This window comes from Toxoplasma gondii, chromosome X (genome assembly GCF_000006565.2).
Source record: "Toxoplasma gondii ME49 chromosome X, whole genome shotgun sequence".
In the NCBI taxonomy this organism is placed as follows: domain Eukaryota; phylum Apicomplexa; class Conoidasida; order Eucoccidiorida; family Sarcocystidae; genus Toxoplasma; species Toxoplasma gondii.
In genome coordinates this window covers 3238760-3258123 of record NC_031478.1, presented here as the reverse complement: position 1 = coordinate 3258123, position 19364 = coordinate 3238760, and the positions used below count along the sequence as shown (strand labels likewise).

The window sequence follows — 19364 nt, the reverse complement described above, 5'->3', positions numbered from 1 at the left end:
GCGCACAGAACAAGCGGTCTACTGGTAATTTAGAATTTACGATCGAGATACCAAACGTTTCGGTTTGTTCATGTCGGAGGCGCAGCAGAGAGAGGAAGTTCACACGGGCGGAAACGGTAGAGAAGGCAGGGATTCTGTGACAGCTCCAGGTTTCTCTCGTTCGTTCTCGCTGAAAAGAGCGAAGGTTTCCGGTCACTTAGCGAAGGCAGACGACGTGCATTTCACCTAAAAATGTGTATCGTCTTTGTTAGAATCCTACACCTGAGCACTGATCTGTAAAGAGCCTGAATCTACTCGAGAGCATCCCCTCTATAAATAAGAACCGACATCCTTTTTGTGCGAGTCACATCTGCAAGTAGGCAGAGAGGAAGACGAATCGCATGTGTAAGGAGAAGTACGTTTTCAGTTCAGTCTACCAAAGAGCATGGCTCGGTGAAAGTTGCAGGTTCGAACAAAAGCGGTGCTTTCAACCAGGTTATTCCATAGAGAGATGGACTTGGGTGTGCACAACATCAAGAGGAGGTTTTCTGCGCAACATCCGTTCTTGCAGATAGACAAGAATGGGGGACAGGGGCACGTTTTTTTAACGGAAATCAAAGAAATGTGTGAGAATTCGAAAGTTACGTCGAAAGGCCGATTGGTTGTGACAAACTCGAGCGGCGTCCGCGAAGTCTTTCTTGCATGCGCGCATGCACCGCCCTGAGGAAAAAAGGGCCCACCTTGGACGTCCGCCGTTTTGGAAAAGATTTCGCCCGTAAAACGCCCGTTTCTCCTCGGTAATGAGAGGCCTCCTAAAAATCGATTCTTGCGTCTGCAAATGTCAGGCGACAAAGAGAGAGGACATGATCTGAGCAGACGAACGCGTTTTCGTCGGCGCGAGCATGCATCGTCGTCTCAGAAAAAGAAAAGATTTCTCCTTCGCAGGCGTAGCGCGTTCTTGCTCTCCTGCCCTCAACAGTCCCTCCGTTTTCTCTTTTTCCGTCGCAGTTCTTCGCTCGCCTTCCCGGATCCTCGCTCTTGCTGCTTGCATGGCTCTGTCTGTGCTGTCCAGGAAACGCGAAAGGCAGGAAGTTGCCTCAGCAGACGAGAAGTCTTTCTTTCTGAGAAGCCGAGGAACTCTCGAACTTGCTCTCTTCTCTTCGCGTCTGTCTTTGCCTCCAACGCAAAGTCGGCCTGCTTCTGCTGCGGAGTTTCTTCTCTGCAGGGTGACAAGCAGCGAACGAAACGTCGGCTGTGCATGCATTTCGTCCACATTTAATTACCGATTCGTTCTCTTCTCCTTCGCGCGCCAGGCGGTTTTATTGCCTCTGCGTTCTTCCGAAGATGAGCGACTCAAACCCACTCTTCGCTGACGACTCGAGTCGCTCCTCCCCCGATGCCGTCCTTTCGGGAGGACGTCCACCTCATGCGGCGCCGCAGAGTCCTCCTCGACAAGGAGAGCGCGATGCGTCCCCTTCTTTCCTGCAAACGGAAGCGTCCATGAAACAGGCCGAAGAGGCAGATTCTTCGCGACCTTCCCCTCTCCCAAAGTTGTCTCCTTCCTCCTCTCCGTCGGCCTCGCAGTTGTCTCCTTCGACCTCTGCTTGTGTGAAAGGCAGAGGAGAGAAGAAGAAGCCTCAGTTCAAGCGCCTGCGGAACTCTCAGCGCGTCAAGTTCCTCAAAGAGAGGCGGAAGGAGCGCTTAGAAAAACATTCTGAAATCCTTGCGCTTCGCCAGCAGCTGAACGCGCAGAGAGAAAACGGAGCAGGCGGCGCGAGGCTCGCAAACGAAGAGGCCGACGGAGAGACTCCAGAGTCAAAAGCAGCGCCGCCGAGCGGACGAAGCGCTACACCCAGAGTGCCGAAGAAGAAATACGCGCTTCTCTTTGGGTGAGTAGTTGCGGCGATGGGATGTTGAGGCAATTTGTGTCGACAGAAGCGAGGAGACGTTCAAAGGCGCGCGGGAAAGAAGGCGAACTGAGGACAGACAGGGAGTGAGGGAGAAGGCCCAATTTTGGTAGTGACTCTCCGTTTGCTTTTTTTTCCTAGTTGATTCTTCTCTTGTGGACTGGTCTCTCCCAACTTTCATTTCAAGCTCGTTCGCCTTCGTCTTTGAGTCGCCTCTTCCCTTGTTTTCCAACCTCTTCTTTCTGCGTCTTTTCTCGCTTCCTCACTTCGTTCGCTGTTCGATATGTCCCTCGGTGTCTGCTTTGCTGGGTCGTTACTCTCTCTCTCTCTCAGATACAACGGAGAGAATTTCCACGGCCTGCAGAAACAAATGCAGCCGCTCGACAGACTCCTCGCGGTGCACCAGGAGCTGGCGGCCGCCTCTCTCGCCAACGGCTCTTCTCCCCTCGACGAGGTCAGAGACGAGGTGAAGCCTACACCCGCGCAGGAAGCGTCCTTTCTGAAAAACGGCGACGGATCCCTCCCTGCTTCCTGTGATCCCTCCGCTGCGTCTGCGTCGCAGCCTTCTTCTTGTCTTCCTTCGTCTGCGTCTCTTGGACTGTCTCTGGAGAGTTTGGAGGCGCCGCCGCGGACGGTGGAAGGAGTGCTCGAAGAAGCTCTCTTGGCTTCGGGAGGCATCGCGCCTTGCTGCCTCGGCTGTCTGCAGAAGCTTCAGTGGTCGCGGGCGGCTCGCACCGACCGCGGCGTCCACGCTGCATGCAACGTAGTGTCACTGAAACTCTCTCTCGGTCCCGTCTCCTTCCGCGCAGACGAAAGCGGAAGTGAAGACGGCGCAGCGCCCGGCGAAGACGCGGGTAGGCGCGGAGAAGAAGAAGGAGAAGAAGAGAGAGAAGAAGCAAACGAAGAAGCAGACGGAGAAGAAGACGGAGAAGAAGACGAAGAAGAAGAGCGCGAGAAAGCAGACAAAGAAGCAGGAGGGGAATGCGGAGACAACAGGAAGAAAACGAGCGGAGAGGCGTCTGTGTCTGCAGCGACTTCGAATGCGACTGATCTAGAGAAGTCCGGAAGCAGAGACAAAATGAGAGAGAAGAGCGAACGCCTGGTATGGCAACGCGAGAGAGAGGTAGCCTTCCTCGCAAGACTCAACGCAGCTCTGCCTCCCGACATTCGCTGCTTCGCCGTGCGTCGCGTCACGAAGAACTTCGATGCCAGGTCTGTAGACACTCAGTGGGCCTAGCTGCCCCCGTGTCGGCTTATATACGGAGAAACCTCGGGCAGGCTGAGCACTGTGTAGATCGCTGCGTCCGGTTGCAGAGGGGAGGAGTAGGCAAAGGCCGACAGGGCTCACCTAGACGCAGAAGCCGCCTGTGTCACACACTCGTGGAGGAGACAAGTCATTCAGGCTAGATTCTCAACCTCGTCTCTCTGGACCAGCGTGTATCGATGCTGAATACACCTTCAGACTGGTGACGTCGCATGCACTCTGAAATTCGTGCGTTCCGGGGATTGACCATGTGAGGGACGACGGCTGAGAGGAACAAGTTGTCGCCTGGAACTGCCGAGAGACGGAAGGAACGCTGCCGAGGAACAGAGACAGAAGCTGCGTTTCTCTCTTGTTTGTTCTCTCCTTCGCCTGCGCTTGTGTCGCATCCCTCTTTCTTTTTCGCTGCCGGCGCTTGTTTGTGTTCCTTCTCGTTCTCTCTCCTCGTCCTGCAGTTTCCAGAGTCTCTGTATCTCGGTCGCCTTTCTATCTCGGTCGCCTCTCTATCTCGGTCGCCTCTCTATCTCGGTCGCCTGTCTGTCTCGCTCGCCTGTCTGTCTCTGCGTCTTCAGAGTCTCTTGTTCTCGCCGGCGCTACGCCTTCCTCCTTCCTGCATGGCTTCTGCAGCCCATCGCCGTCCGCCGGGATGTGAGGAAACTCCTGAGTGCGTACCAGCTCCGCTGTTCTCTCGCTCCTTCTGCTGCCTCTCCTGCTTCGGCTGTCGAGTGTGTGTCTGACGGCGGCAGCGGATGCGACAGGAAGCGCGAACGAGCCGACGAGGGATTCCTGGCCGTCGGGACGCGGCGGAAGACCGGGACCGCCGCCGAACAGACGCAGACCCGTGGAGGCGAGACTTTGGAAGCAAATCCGCTTCTTCCGGCGCCTGTCGCCGCGCTTCAGCCACTCTCGCAAGAGGCGAAACGGCAGCTGAAAGCGGCTCTGGAGCTCTCCAGAGCAGAGGACGGCAGCGCGAAGGCGAGTCCAGAGATGGCGGACTCGAATCCTGACGCGCAGAAGCTCTCCGGTGTACGGACACCCGGCGGGGGGCGCGAGGCGGAGACAGGCAGTGTGTCGAGCGAACTGCAGCGCGCAGCCGAAACCGTGAAAGGCGAGGGAAGATTCCAACTGGGCGAGAGACTCTTGGGCGGACCCCCGCCTGTCATCTCCGCTCTCGCGCTCCAGGAAAACGGGGAGTACGTACACCGGAGCGCGTTTGAAAACGACGACCAAACTGTGCCAACGCCTCTGTCGACGGCAGAACTCGTGGTACGGCGAACGCGTTCGCCTGGAAAGGATTTGCTCCACACTGGCCCGCATGGATGGACTTTTTCGGGTGTTTTAGGAGTTCCAAGTCTCTGTTATTGTGCATAAAAAACTAGGTAGACAGGGAGAGCGCTGCGTCCATCCAGAGGCAGTTGACTAGACAGATACAGAGGTGGAGAGATCTATCGATAGACGGCGACTAGATAATGAGGTACGCAGCTGAAGAGACCTTCTGATGAAGAGGTGAATGAAGAGATGGACAGATATATTTCTTTTCTTCGTCGCTGTCCTCCTCTTCTTCCACTTGCTTCGACAGAGTCCGTCGAGCCGTTTTTGTCAACACACCGGTTTTTTTGCGTTCACTCGAGGTTGTGCTCCGTTCTTGTCTCCCTCTCCGTTTTCTTGTTGCTCCCGCTCGGGTGCGTCGCTCAGGAGAAACTGCGTGCGGTTTTCAAGGTCTTCGAGGGGACGCATGCATTCCAGAATTTCACCAAGCGAGGCAAGCACAAAGACTCTTCTCCCGCGGCCTTCAAGAGACACATACACCGAACGGCGGTGAGTCTCTCGCCTTTCAAAGCTGGAGTCTCTCAGAGGGAAACGGGGGAGAACGAGGAATAAAGCAGAAGGGGACCTCGGAGAAGAAGACGCCGAGAAGAGAGACCTCGACGCAAAGGCAAAAAGCAGCGAAAAGAGAGGCAGCACGGCCAGAATGCTTTCCCGGGAGAGAAAAACGTAAACGCCCAAGCCGAGCGGCGAAACGCTGGTGACCAGGTAGACACCTTGACCCCAAAGACTCACAGCTCTAACTCAATCTCTACACGCAACACAGAACTCCTCGTTCATATCTGTCTATCCATATTCATATACAGAAAGATGTAGAAAGATATAGACAGAGATGTCTCTCTCTCTCTCTATATATATATATACGTATATATATATATATATATATATATGTCGGGAGACTAGGACGGCAGAGACAGATGCGCATTTCATGTTTTCTTCTTGCAGGTTTCGCAGGCGCACCTGGATGGCGTCTCTGATGACGTTGTTGTGATTGAGCTCGAAGGTCAATCATTCCTCTTCAATCAAATAAGGAAGATGGTTGGTGAGTGCGTTTCTCTTTTGTTTTCTAATTGACCTAAAATGCAAAATAATTTTTTAATCACAATTTAATTTCACCAGATGGTAATTTTACTGCGACATAAATATCACTATTTTTTTAAACACCCTATTTTATTTAAAATATCGCATGTTTATAAAATTAAAAATCCAAGAGCGCCAATAACGCGATTCGAACTCGTATCATTAATGTGGAAGGTTATGATTATAACTGCGATTACTCGCCTCATGTTTCCTCTTCGTGCGGGGGGCTTCACCTGAGGGAGATTGGAATGGCCTCTGTCGTTTTCGACAACTCGCGAGAAGGCGACGGAGGTTCCTCTCTGTTCTCCGTCCGGTTGCATCTCTCAGCCATCAATCTGAAAAAAAGCTCCAAGAAGCACGGACTCTGGTGCATGCAGTCGGGCGACACGAACAGTCCACCGCTGCTCCCCTCAGACACTTGTAGAACATTTTTATCCGATTCCAGCAACGTCTTGGCGCCAGGTGGTTTGACGCGTTTGTCGCAAGGAGGCGTCGCTGGCGCAAGCCGCGCTGAAGGACTGTGTCCAAATCAGAGAGCGTGACTGGACAGCAGACCAACGAGACAGGAGAGTTTCCAGCGCGAGGCAAGACATCTCGCTCGCGCTGCGCGCCCTCGCCTTCGCTTCTTCCTTTCAAAAAAAGGAAACATGTTTGCTCGCGCTCTTTGTTTTTCCCGAATTTCAGGAATCGCCGTCGAGGTCTGCCGAGGCACCGCAACTGTCACGAGTTTAACTGACGCTCTCAGACCGAATCGCCAAAACGTCTTCATCCACACAGCTCCTGCAGAAGGCCTCCTTCTTCTCTCTGTAAGAGGTTCTCCTCTCTCGTGGTAGACTTTATTCAACAATCGTGTTTATCTCCTAAACAAGTATTGACTTATATAGACCTATACACATGCATATATACATATACAGATACATAATTATATAAATAAATAAATATATATATATATATATATATCCGTGTTCAAATACACTTACACAGATGTACTTCTGTGTACATATATATATATATATATATATATATATTTATATATGCGTTTGTGTTGCTCTATGCAGATATAAATATGTATCTGTGTATAAGTATTTGTGTGAATAAGTATATGTATGCATATATTTATGTTGATCTGTAGAGGCGTTTTTGTAGGGAATGCAAGTGTGTGTAGGGGTGAGGGGGTTTTAGCGTCTGCATACGTAGGAGTATATTTTCTTATACGTGTTTGCGCTTCGTGAAGAAGGAATGCATGTGCTTGATATCTCTTTTCGCGATTTCCTTTTCCATCGTTCTCTCTGTTTTCCGCGGTTCGTTGGAACGGCCGTGTTTTTCACTCCACCGGTCGTTTCGCTTTCTGTATTTCTAGCCGGTGTACGACACCTACAACCGCACGCGCGCAGCTCCTCCGGAACTCCCTGCGGTTGAAGTGGAGTCTATTCAAGAGGAAATCCTCTCCTTTCAAAGGAGTGCCATTTTCCCTCGAATCGCGCATTCCTTCAGCACCACAGTGTAAGCGAAATGAAAACGCTGGGAACCTCAAGACAGAAGGAAACAACAGAGGGGAAGCGAAAGACTTGGAACTCAGCTCCAGAGCCGCGAAAGGGGAGAAACGAGGATGAGAGCCGAGACTCACAGAGAAGGAGAAGACAGAGCCTCGTTTCGCATGCAGTGGCTTTTCCTTCTTCGGCGTTGGAGAAAAGGTGACGACATGGCCAACAGACGTATGCGGTTTCGCGAAAAACACAGAACGACATGTTCTACGGGAGCCGATTCTGTCGCCGTTCAGTGTATGGATGAGAGGCACAGAGGAATGGAGAACAACATGCTAAAAGAGAGAAGCAAATCGCGGCTGAGCTTATGTGGAGAAAAAGAGAAAACTGTTTCCCCGCTTCTCACGAGATGCGCCGCAGTACCGGACGACTCTTTTTTCTCGAAATGCCCCCCTGTTGGGGTGTACGTACACCTGAGCGTGTCGGGTGCTCAGTGTGCACTCTTCGACGCTTGGCAGGAGTGTGTGTGTCGCGGGGTATCTCTCAGTTGAAATTGATTTGTTTGTATTTCCTTGCTGCGGGTTCTTTTTCCTAGTTTGCACGCACTGCAGCTCACCGCCACTGGTGTTACGTTAATCAGGAAGCGTTAGCGTTTTCATTGTTTCTTTGACATGTTGAGGACTTGGCTTCCAGGAAGCCACCGATGTGTGGCGAACGCAGTGACTTTCAACGCCGCGCGAGATGTGCGAAAGGGGGGAAGTCGCTCCGCTTTCCGACTGTCACCCGTTGTGTCGCGTGTATGTCTGCTCGATTCTGTGTCTATTTGCCGACACCACACGGTAATGCGCGGACCATCGAACTGCACGACGTTCCTCCGAGAGGGCTCCCAGAGTTTCTCAATCTCGAGTTATGCTGGTGCGTGGTGACCGCCTTCAAAAGCAGACAACCGGTTTGAGAACCAGTGGTTCGGATCGAACCGTCCCAGAGTTGTGTTTCTGCGGTGTGCCGAGTGTTTGCTTTCCCGCCGCCCTCCATAGGCTTCGTTGCATGTTGCCTCTCTTGTGCTTTTTTGCAGGTGGAACGACTGGATCGAAAACATAAACTGGCACCCCTTCTTCCTGGAAAACATCTCCTTCGGTGACGCTCGGGACTTGATGGCCTCAGCGCCGGCCAGCAAGACCAGTTAGCTGCCTGCGCCGCAGGGTCTGTGGTGCGGATGATGGGCGCCTCGCTCTCGGAGCGCGGCCAGGCGCGCGATGCACCTGCTCCTTGCCGCAGCCAGGAACTCGTGTTTCGCAAAGAATCCCTTCATGCAGATGCGTTTCTGTGGAGAACAGTTGTGCGTTTACTCCCTCGTAATCTTTTTGTGTGTGGTCTGTCTGGGTCCCGTCTGTTTGGCGCTCCTCGGTGCTGAGGTCGCCCGCGGCAGCGATCAGAACTCGTCCTTCTCTCTGGGGGAAACCGCCTGTCTCCTTTTGATGCTTCTCCTGGGTCGCTGCGTCGGCCTGACTCTTGTCTGTACTTCCGACAGACTCCAGTCTTTTTCTCTTCCGCACACCCAATCGCGATCGAGACCAGTCTCCCACCGCTGTCGGGAGACACCTCCTCTGCACCTAGTCACATGCATGCAGGCAGTTGTGCATACACTCCTCCAGGCATGTAATACTGACTCTTCGTTCGTGCCGGGAGCAGGTTGACAACTGTGCACCTTCACCCAAGAAAGCACACGCGCGGTCGGAACTCCCAACTCAAAAACGAGAGCCGTACACAGACAAAATCGCCTTCCTTCTGCCACTCCAAAGCAAACAGTGTACACAGAAATCAAGACATATATGAGCGACAGATATCTCCATATAAATGTATATATATATATATATATATATATATATATAACCGGTGGCATGCGGGGGTGCTCAGGGAAGCGCGTCTATGCAGAAGTGTACGGTTTTTGTAGATCTTTGGCGCGTGCAGAGAAAAGGTGAAGTTTCTGCAGACGCGTATGTAGAGCCTGCTGCGTAGTCTAGGGCAGTTTCTTTGTTTCCCTACCGCGCTTCCCAGGGAGGCGGCATGTGGTGAGAAGCGCGAAAAGTTTTCCACCTACACAGAGGGGGGTTTGCCGGTCAGTCAGTGCTTGCTGCCTTTCTAGGAGGGCTTCCTAAGTGTTCCTTGCGTGTGAAGAGACACAGCGCGCATCGGTTGAAACGAAAATTGCCGAGGAAATGCAACGACTGGAGTGGCCAGTCTCGAGCTGCTACAGAGACTCGAGTAATCTAGGGTAGGCTCCTTGTGACATTGCGTGAACCGTGGTGTAAAATTGAGAAGACTAACAGGACATCAGCCCGGAACAAGAGGCAGCAAAGGGAGGGCAAGCACCTGAGAGTCTTTCTTCGGTGACCGCGAGTCCCCAGGGAGAGACAGGGAGGAGAGAAGCAAATGTGCCGCGCACCCCATGTTCTGGCTACGTCAACTGGCAAAACGAGTAGATTTTTGTTCGACATTCCTGGATGGTCTTTCCACTCCTTCTCGAGTCGAGAGAGAGAGAGCAAAGGCGTAACCACTGAGAGAGGAAACGTTGAGACTGAGGCCTCGCTAGCAAGCAGCAGCGTACCCCCTCTCCCTCGGAGGTCACCTCCTGCACTTCGGTCGCTTCTAAACCGCGCCGTGTATCGCCATCCCGCCGAACGCTCTGCATCTCTCGAGAGATGTCTGGTTCGTTTTTTTTGCCGCGACGAAACTGAAAAAAACGCGTGTCTTGTCGAGAATGTCGCGGCTCGGGGACCCTGGAAGACAAGCTCTACGGAATATAAGCCGCGGCGCGGTCGCTGGCAAACGCGGGACGATGGGTCGGACGGTCTTACACGAGAGGCGGTCAAGACTGGATCGCGGCAGAACGAGGAGACAGCGTCGGTGTTTTCGGAGGTCGGAGAGAAGCTCACGTCTGCGAGAAGCGTTTTCTTTGTGAAAAACAAGCAAGCCTTTGTAGAAGACAAGAGTCTCCCGTCTGCCCAGCGTGCACCGCAGCGGTTGAGAGGTGGGTGTTGGATCGCAGCCTTCTTCCCGTGTACATCGCACTGACATGCGCGTCGTTTCTCCGACCTTTCTTGTCCAGTCTGCGGCACTCTGAGTGCGCAAGTGTGGCGCATCCTGAATCCAGAAAGTCGTTCTCTTCGGTGTAGTTTTCTCCGACGACCCCTGCTCGGCGACGCACTCGCAGCTCTCCTCCAGAAGTGTCTTCCGGACCTCGAAACAGCGCAGCTCTGTGCACGGTTCAGAGACCCTCCGTTTCTGTTTGTCGTCTGGCCGCTTCCGCCGCGAGATCCAGAGACTTGTGCCGTTTTCCTCTCACGCTTTTTACGCCGGACTTCCGCGTTTCTGACCGGTGTCCGGGCCTCGAACTGGGAGCGGCTGCGGCGGGCGTCTTTTTCGCGTCCAAAAGGCGGTCATCGGCTGCGCACGTGTGGCAGCGTTTCCGGAAACGCAGGCGAAGGACGTCCGAAAAACAAGACACTCTCGTGGGCGGCTGCATCGTCGAAAGAAAACGCCCGAACAACGCCAGTCCCTGCGGACGCAGCGGCGGGGAAAAAAGGTCACCTCGGCCTCTGGCGCCGATACGCGGTTCTCCTCTTGTTTCGCCCGTCGTTCTTCCTGCTCGCGAGCCGCACACGCTGCGAGAGGAACGCATCTTCGACAACTCGTCTTCTCCAGAACGAATTTCCCTGCAAAGTCCACAGTCTTCTGCCCGGTAGGTCGGCCCCCCTCCGCAAGTCCGCGGCACGAATCGCCGAGTGTACAGACACCGCCCCGCAGGGGACGGTCGGGGAAGGTTTCGATTCCTTCACGTGCAGTATCTCTCTCGAAAAACTCAGCGGTGGCGCTCTTCTTCAGAGCAAACTGTGCAGCCAATCCGAGGGTGCTGACGCTCTCGGCGACACTGCCTGCGTCTCAACAGGCGTCTGATGTCGACGTCGTCAAAGCCGGCGGAGCACGAAGGATATGTTCCTCCTTTGTGCGACTCGATGCTGGTTCGGAGACCGTTTTTTTCGCACTCTTTCCCGCGATCCGACGTTTCCTAGTATTCCGTTCTGCGCCTCTCTTGCGATGAGTCCTCTCCGTCGCTCCAGATCTTTTTCGCGTCTGTGGAGCTTCCTCTGAAGAGGGAAGGCCGCTGAGTTGAAGAACTCCTTTTCACTCGCCAAGGGCGGCGCTTTTCGAGCAAGACCCCGAAATTCTCTTCCTGAGTGGTTCTGCATCCTCGTCTTTCACCGTGTCGAAGTCACCTAGGGATAGCCAGTCCAGTTTTCAGGCCAGCTCACTGTCCAGGTCGTAGTGGACGTACACCTACAGATCTGCGGGAGTTTCCGTTGGGGTCCACAGAGAGTTGTTGAGCGCGTCTCCGCGCAACGGTGTGCTCATCAGCGCCAACAAGGCAGCTGGGAGGTGTGTCTTGCATGCGGTCTCGGCAGCGAAGAGATGCATTTCGTTTTGCTTCCTTTTTAATGTGAGAGCCTTCCCCAGAGTCCCCCGTGCGTCCCGCTGTTTTCAGCAGGGATTGTCGACTGTCCACGGACGCGTTTTCCCTGTCTTTGCCGCGTCTCTTGTCAAAGTTCACGAGTGCCACCCTGAACCTCTTCCTAGTTTCTCGCTCTCTCTTCACATGCTGTCTCTCGAACCGTTGTCGGCCGTGTCTTCTCTCTGTGCTTCTCACGGAGACAGCATGCAGTTCGCGCATGGTGCGGCTCACTTCCCCTGTCCTCGTTCTTTCTGTCTTGCTTCTCCTTCCACTTTCTCTCTCCGCTGTCTCTCCTCTCCGACTCAGGCTAAAATGCAGGCGAACGCGTACGGCTATAGCGCCCCCCCCGGGGGTATGTACACTGGAGCTTCGTCTGGAATGCTCGGCTATCGAGGAAACTACGCAGAACAAGTGAACTCAGGTTTCCAGCAGACGCCGCCCAGCGCGTACCCAGACCAGGCGCATGGCCATGCGGGGTCGGGTATCACTGCAGCGTACGGCAGAACTTCCGGATCTCCACCTGGATTCTCCGGAGGTCCGTCTGTGCAGGGACTTGCATTCGATATCTGCTTCTCATCTCTGGGTGTCTCTTCCTTGTGTCGCTCACTCGGCGTCTTCTCGTCCTGTCGCTCTCCACTTTTTCCGGGTGTATGCACCGTCTCTCTCTCTCTGTAGACGCTGTCTGTGAACGAGGATGGACATCCGTCTGTGCATGCGCCTACTATGTCACCTTCGTAGTGTCGCGTCCTGGATTCCTTTCCTCCACTCGCACAGTTAACTAGGCAAACATGTAGCTTTGCTTATATATATACATATACATATAAATATATGTATACATATACATATATATATACATATACATATGTAAATATATACAAATTTGTGTAAGTTTCTGTCGGCGGATGGTTGCACGTCTAACTGTGTCTCTGTACGTATAGAGATATAGGCAGATACTCAGATGTCTGTAGCTTTAAAGCTGCGTAGATGGATAGGTTCATCGATACAGTTCTATAAATAACTGCATGTCAGCCTTTCAGTCTATGGATCAATACACGCGTATGCGAGGTGAGATGTTTTTCTCTGTAGGAGTTGAGTCGACGACGACGGCGCCTGCGGTGTGTTCGTTTCCTGGGTCGTCTAGTTCGACGTTTTCCATCAAAGACTTTTCTCGCGTTGTGCGCGACCGCGAAAAGCTCGCTCTCTGGCTGTCCACTCACCGCGGATCTCTGCAGGTGAGTCTCGACAAGTCTGTGAAAACGAGCAAAGGAAAAGCGGAGGACACAGATGTGTGTCTGCGCGGCATTGACAGTTGAACAGAGCAGAGATTCACGAGTTTCGCGAGCTCTCCATGAATGCAAGTGCGTCTCGCTGTCGAACTAAACGCGTCTGATTCTCGATGTGCTCGACTTCCCGCATGCATCCACTTTTTCGTTCCCGGCGTCGCATTTTCAAACCAATCTGCATGCGTATCTTTCTACGTACTGCACATACACATACATACAACTGTGCACACAAACACATATGCCCATATATATATATATATATATATATATATACATTTATGTATATCATATGAAGGGGATGTATGCACACCTCTATACAGACAGATTCATATATATATATAAAGAAAAATATATATAAATCTAATCATATATATATATATATATATAGTTGTACGCAAGTGGAGACTGATCGGTGAGACTGTGTTTGAGTGCAAGAGTAAGGCGCCTCGGTTCGAGGTCTGTCGTCGGAGGTGCATTGCATTTCCGCAGGTCATTTTACCTCTTCGTGTTGCATGCGTTTTTTTCTGTGTGTCTCAGGCGTGGACAGGCTTCTTCGTGGTTGTTCTGGTCGTCTATCACCTTTTCAGCGACGGTGACTTTAGCTTTTTGATGACGCTTAGCTCTCTGATTTCCATGTTTTCGTTCCTCATGGTGGTACTTAAGATCGAAGCGACCAAAAGCGTTGCAGGTGTCTCCTTGAAGATGATCGAGTGCTACGTCGTCCTCATCTTTGCCCGACTCTGCTCGATCATCCCCTTCGAAGGGTACGCCCAGCAGATTCCTCAGGAAAACGCGTCAGGTTCTCTCCGGCAGTTGTGTCTCCTCTTCCTTCCTTCTCGTTTTCTTTCTCCTTCTCTTTCTCCTTCTCTTTCTCCTTCTCTTTCTCTTTTCTCCCTTAACGCCTTTCTTTCTTCTCCACGCTCTCATCACGCCTTGTCCTCGTTTCTGCAGATATCTGCCCTACGACCGAAGCGGCGACTGGCTCTACCAGTGTGTGGAGGCGCTCTCCTTTCTCCTCGCGGGCACCGTCGTGTATCTCTGCCGACGTCGCTTCGCCAGCACTTACGACGTTGGTGGAGACACGCTCAATCACCTTTTCTTGATCGTCCCCGCTGCTCTCCTCGCCCTGCTTTTCCACCCGTCTCTCAACGCCTTCATGCCCGCGGACGTGAGTCGCGCTCCACGACGGACCTGCAGAGCACTCGGCCTCGAAAAAAAGTGGAACGGTTCGGCGGTGGGCGCGAGTCTCCAGGCCTCCGCAAACTCCCGTAGTTGACGCGCTCTTCTGTGGTCAAAAATCCGGCTTCGCTCTCACAAAGCCTGTGAAAGGAACGAACCAATGACGCCAGACACGACGACGCACACTCTACTGCTGGTCGTCGCGAAACGCTAAGCTCATTCACCTCTTCCGCCTCCTGCTGCAGCGCCTCCCCTTCCCCTGTCGCTTGGCGCTCCTCTCACCCAATCGCCCTACGAATTATGCGCAGAGACGTTCACCTACACGCCCGTGCACACATATACATGCATATACATATATATATATATATATATACATACATACATATATATATATACATATATATATATATATATACATGCAATGCGCCGCTCGAGGCCACAGAAGAGCGCAAATTTTGGAGTCACTTCCCTCACAGCGAGAGTGTGCCGATACCTGGTTGTTTTCGCAGTTTGCCTGGACTTTTGCGCTGTATCTGGAGGCCGTCGCCGTTCTCCCGCAGTTGTTCATGTTTCAAAAGCAGGTGAGTTTCTCCAGGAGTTTTCTCTGGAGTCTCTTTCCGTACCACTAAGCGCCTCTCTCGGCATTTCGCTTCTTCTCAAAACTCGGTCTCTCCGTCCTTCCTAACTCTCTCTCTCTGCGTTCTGGGGGGCGACCGCTGTTTCTGTGGTCTGCTTTTCTCGTTTCTCTCCTCGGGTGTGTCGACTTCTTCCTCGGCGTCTTCCTGCGAGTTTTCTCCTGCGTGACTGTTCCACTTTTCTTTCTCTACGGTTTCCTTTCGATTCTTTTCCTCCCCACATTTCCAGAGGAACTGCGATTCGCCTTTCCTCTCTTTTTCACATGTTTCACTCTTTCGGCTCTCGCTGGTTGCCTCCTGTGAGGTGAGCGGACTCGAGAGTTCGAAGTTTTTCTCTTTGTCCTTCTCTCTTTTTCTCCGCCGGCCTCTCCCAGACCTTGCTCCTGCTGAGTTTGATTCTCCTGTCTCTCCTCTCTGCTGCCGCTCTAGCTCCTACTGCTCGTTATCTTGTTTCTCACTTTCTGTGAACTTCTCTTGGTTGTCGAACGCGGTTTCCAGGGGAAAGTCGAGCCTTTCACCACCCACTTCCTCGCTGCGCAGGCCCTCTCGCAGGTCAGCTTTCAGTTCTGGAATACCTCTTCTTCCAGTCGCGTCCGTGTCAATGATTTCCTCCCCTCAACACACAAATATGAAAAACCTGTTTACTATGCATGTGCAGACCTATACACATGCATTCATCTACATCCATAATCACATATATATATATATGTATATGACATGCTGGCTATAAGCGTCCGCATATGCATTGATTTGGATATGTATACGTAGGTACGCGATTGGACGTCTGTTGCCGTTTCGAGAGGTGATTTGATGTTTTTCTGTGGCGGTCAGTGACCCTGCTTTTATTATGGAACCGCAATGCATGCGACCACTGAGAGGACTCCCTCTCGCGTCTTTTGTCGTTTATTTTCCGGTTCGCTCTTCCACTTTCCAGGAAGGTTCTCTTGTTTTCTCTCAGGTTTTCTCGTTCATCTTCTGGGTGTCGTCGTACTCCGAACTCAACAGCGCGCAGAACACGGTACGTCGCGCCTTACTTCGTCCGGAAACAAGCGACCTCCTCTCTCTTCTCCTTTTTTCCTGTCTGCTCTCTCTTGTCTATGTACTACCCCCTTCCTCGGATCCAGCTGCGGTCCGTTCAGCCGCGTTCCTTCTTTTCGCTCTGCTTTTCTTGTTTGATTGTCGTAGCTCTTCCCTTCGTCTCTGAGCGGACTTCCTTTCTTCGCTTTAGTCTATGCATTCGATGTGCAGCCTCGGGCGCGTCTGGATCTCTCCGTTTCCCTTCTCGTTCCAGCCTGAGAAGGACTTTCCTCGGTCTCTCTCGGTGTCGCCTTTGCTCTGTTCTTTTAACCCGTGCTTCGTCTGGAATGTGCGTGCATGTTCGCTCTGGTCTCTCTTCTCTCCTCTTTCCCCTGTAGTTTCCAGTCTTCTCCGTCCCTCTTCCCCACCGTTCTGCGCTTGTTTTCTTCTAAACGTCTCTGCGTTTTTCCTCAGCTCAAATCGTATGTCGGTCACTGGGTCATCGGAATGCAAGTCATGCAGCTCATCGTCATGGGCGATTTCATCTACCACTACATTCGCTGGTGAGATTCCTGTCGAAGCTGACAGTCCCCTCCACCGAGATGTGTATGTGCTTTCTCCACATCTGTCGACATCATCGGAGCAGTATCTCTGCCTACAGTCCTTTCAATTTAAAAGCATTCGTGTATATACACGTATACATATATATATATATATGTATTTGAGTGTATGTTTATGTATCGATTCGCAAGAACAGCTCTCTACAAAGAGGTATATACCCTTGCATACACACATATAGATATTTGTAGAGAGCAGTGTATATTTACGGTCTCAGTGGAGAAGCCTGCAAATGCGAGGGAGAAAAAAGAGCATACAACGAAGTGGAGATCTGTTTTCACATTGCGTGTTGGCTGGACAGAGTTTACGTACAGAGATAGCGAAAAGGCGTGGAAATCTTCATTGAGATAACATACTTGTTGGGAGGAGAGGTCCCCACATGTCATTAGTCTCCAGAGAGCACCGGCATTGTCTTGTCTCTGTAATTGCGTTTTCTAGATGCATGCATGGCCTAAATATGTCCGTCCATGTACAGCATTTCGTGTTTGTGCTTGTCTTCTCCATTTGCATGCATCGATACAAGCAGGGGGCTTCGCTTGTGATGCATATCAGGCTGTCGGTTCCTTTTCTCGAGGCCTCGGTGCCCGAAGATTCTCCAGGGGAATGTATTTTCGTGTAAATCAACTCTGGTGGTAGTGGGGGGGTGTACGTACAGCTGCGTCCTGTGAGAGGGTAGCCTGGCAGTCGAGTGTATGTACACCTCGTGGGTCGCGGTTATTGTTTTCTGCGCTCTTTGCAGCTTGACGAGTGGAGTGCCCGTGCAGTTCATGCTGAGCGAGAATGTGTAGATCTCCTTGTTTTAAGGAGAGAGGTTCCGCGTCGGAGGCGGCCGAGGAGTGGAGACGCATCCGTTCCCTGGACACCCGAGAGAGGACAGAGACGAGACTAAAGGACGGAGAGACAGGAGACGGATCTTTCGCAGGCTTTTTTTCTCTGTCCTTCCCAGTTTCCCCTCTCGTCGTGTGAGCACCACTTTAACAAAGTCTGTGTCTTCTGGCTCACGCTCAAGAACCGCGCAGTCAGAAGACGGCCTGCGTCTCCGAGACACTGCGAACAGAGAGGACCGAAGAAGGCAGGGGAAAGGACATGCTGAAAAAAAGTTCTCTTCCAACTCCAGAGGAACCGCCGCTCGGCCTTTGTTTCCGCTGTTCCCTTCTTGCTTTTGCTGCTTCTCCCGATTCTCAACCGCAGGCATCCTAAACGTATACACGTGTATATGTGTATAGATGTATACATATATACATATGTGTGTATATGTATGTATGCATGTGCATGTGTATGTGTGCGTATGTGTATGTGTGTGTAAGGTTTTTTGGGCGTTATTTAGGTTTCCTGGAGTGCATGCAAAAGGTGCATCGCTGTCGAGCGAGCACAGCGTTTTCAATGTGCTCGTTGCGCCTGAGTGTTAAGGCAAAAAAGGGTGAATGATGGCTGTGGAGAGGCTCTGCTTCTACCACCTTCCCAGACGAACAGAGGGTCTCTTTCTCCGTTCTCCAGCTGTCTCTGTTCCGAGGGGGTGCGTGCTTTGTCCAAAAAGAAGCGCCTAAACCAGCTGTTTAGAGTCGATGCGCGAGAACCGAGAGCCTGCGGAGGCGGAAGGTTCTTGTCTTTTCAAAGAAAGAAAAGTGGATTCCTCGCCCGCGCTTCTCTCCTACTCCCTCTCTCTCGCACCTCGTTCTGCGATAGACAGAAATACCTTGTTCTATTCCACGCTTCTCCCTTCTCTACTTCTCCCCTCCGATTCCTTCCTTATATATATATATATATATATATATATATATATATTCCGTAGATATATTCTCTACATTTTGTAAGCAGAGATGAGTCAAAGGTTTCGGTTCACTGATCTCTGTGCCTTCACAAATCAACATGCAAACGTCTTTATATGCACGTAATATATAAACAGATATGTAAATATATATATATATATGTATACATCGTATGTGTATGTGTATGCGTTTATGGCTGCATGTACACATCTGTGTGTGCTTGTATGTAGGCGCATTTGTGTGGAGAATTTGTGTATGCATTCATGTCACCTGCGGTACGGTTCCTTGTTATCTGCGTTCTGTTCCTGCTTTTCCTCGGTCAGTTGATCAGCTGCGTCGCTTTCTTTAGAGGATTTTTGTGAGGTTTCGTTTCCGGTCGTCTTTCAAAAGTTTCCTCTTTCCGTCCTGCACACGTACACTTGGGCGCGGGCGGAGAGAAGCGCGACAGTTTCCTTTTCCCGTCTTCGCCTGTTCGTTCGTTCTCTCTTTTAAACGCCTTTCTTCACTGTCCAGAAAAGCTTCCTTCACCACAAGCCAAAGCTGTCTTCTCCGTTGTGCAGAACAGTGCCTTCGGCAAGGAAATCCTTTTCCTTTCAGCGCAGACTTCCAGACTTTCTAGGGGGAGGTGCTGGCCTTCTCTCCCGTCAACATTTCTCTCTCTCTTCTCTGCCTTTGTCTCTCTCGCTTCTCTGCCTCTGTTTCTTTCCACATCTTTCCTCGTCTTTTCTTTCTGGCGCTCGACTTATCAAAAGCAGCCGCAGTGACTTCATGTGCGCGAGCCGAGAACGCCGACGCCGCGGAAAAGCCGTCAAGCGTTTCTCTTGATCTGCCGGCTGATCACAGATATCTGCTTTTTTCTATATTACTCTTCCTGCACTCTGCGGACCGACCTCCCGTAGGCATACACAGAGATATCTTTGCAGCAGTGGACAGCGATATTCAGAGATAGGTATAGGAGTGTGTGAACAGATTTCCTTCTCTTCCACGCAGACGAGGGGAAGTCGCACTGCTCACAGGCAGAGACGCCGGGAACGCAGAGAGGAGTTTGTGTCTCCTCTCAGAAAGACGTTCTAACTAGGCGAGACAGAAAACAGGGCGATAAAGCTGGAAGCAAACAAAGCAGAAGAGAAAGAGGTCAAGGGAGCAGGAGAGAACGAGGAGATCAACAAAGCAGGAGAGACAGCGGCAAAGCAAGCAGGATCAGCCGTTGTGTTGGCTAATGCATTGCTAAGTTTCGTCTGGCCACCGGCTGAAGTTCCTAGAACGGAAAAGGCACTTTTTGTGGAGGCGACTCAAAGGAAACAGGCGCCAGATGA

General features: G+C 51.8%; 2 protein-coding genes across 2 annotated transcripts; both read left to right on the top strand.

The window, feature by feature from the left end:
- The first annotated feature begins 756 nt into the window (after nucleotides 1-756).
- On the top strand, nucleotides 757-8569 carry TGME49_224200 (tRNA pseudouridine synthase). The gene is made up of 8 exons (XM_002366064.2): nucleotides 757-1868; nucleotides 2220-3098; nucleotides 3720-4413; nucleotides 4843-4965; nucleotides 5419-5515; nucleotides 6238-6359; nucleotides 6914-7056; nucleotides 8113-8569. The coding sequence occupies exons 1-8, from the start codon at nucleotides 1324-1326 to the stop codon at nucleotides 8222-8224; spliced, it is 2715 nt and encodes a 904-aa protein (XP_002366105.1). The 5' UTR covers nucleotides 757-1323; the 3' UTR covers nucleotides 8225-8569.
- Nucleotides 8570-9986: 1417 nt separating this feature from the next.
- TGME49_224205 (ER lumen protein retaining receptor, putative) lies at nucleotides 9987-18790 on the top strand. The gene is made up of 10 exons (XM_018780037.1): nucleotides 9987-10779; nucleotides 11854-12082; nucleotides 12634-12779; nucleotides 13368-13594; nucleotides 13782-13998; nucleotides 14519-14590; nucleotides 15143-15196; nucleotides 15603-15662; nucleotides 16136-16224; nucleotides 17019-18790. The coding sequence occupies exons 2-10, from the start codon at nucleotides 11860-11862 to the stop codon at nucleotides 17065-17067; spliced, it is 1137 nt and encodes a 378-aa protein (XP_018635931.1). The 5' UTR covers nucleotides 9987-10779; nucleotides 11854-11859; the 3' UTR covers nucleotides 17068-18790.
- The last annotated feature ends 574 nt before the right edge of the window (nucleotides 18791-19364 follow it).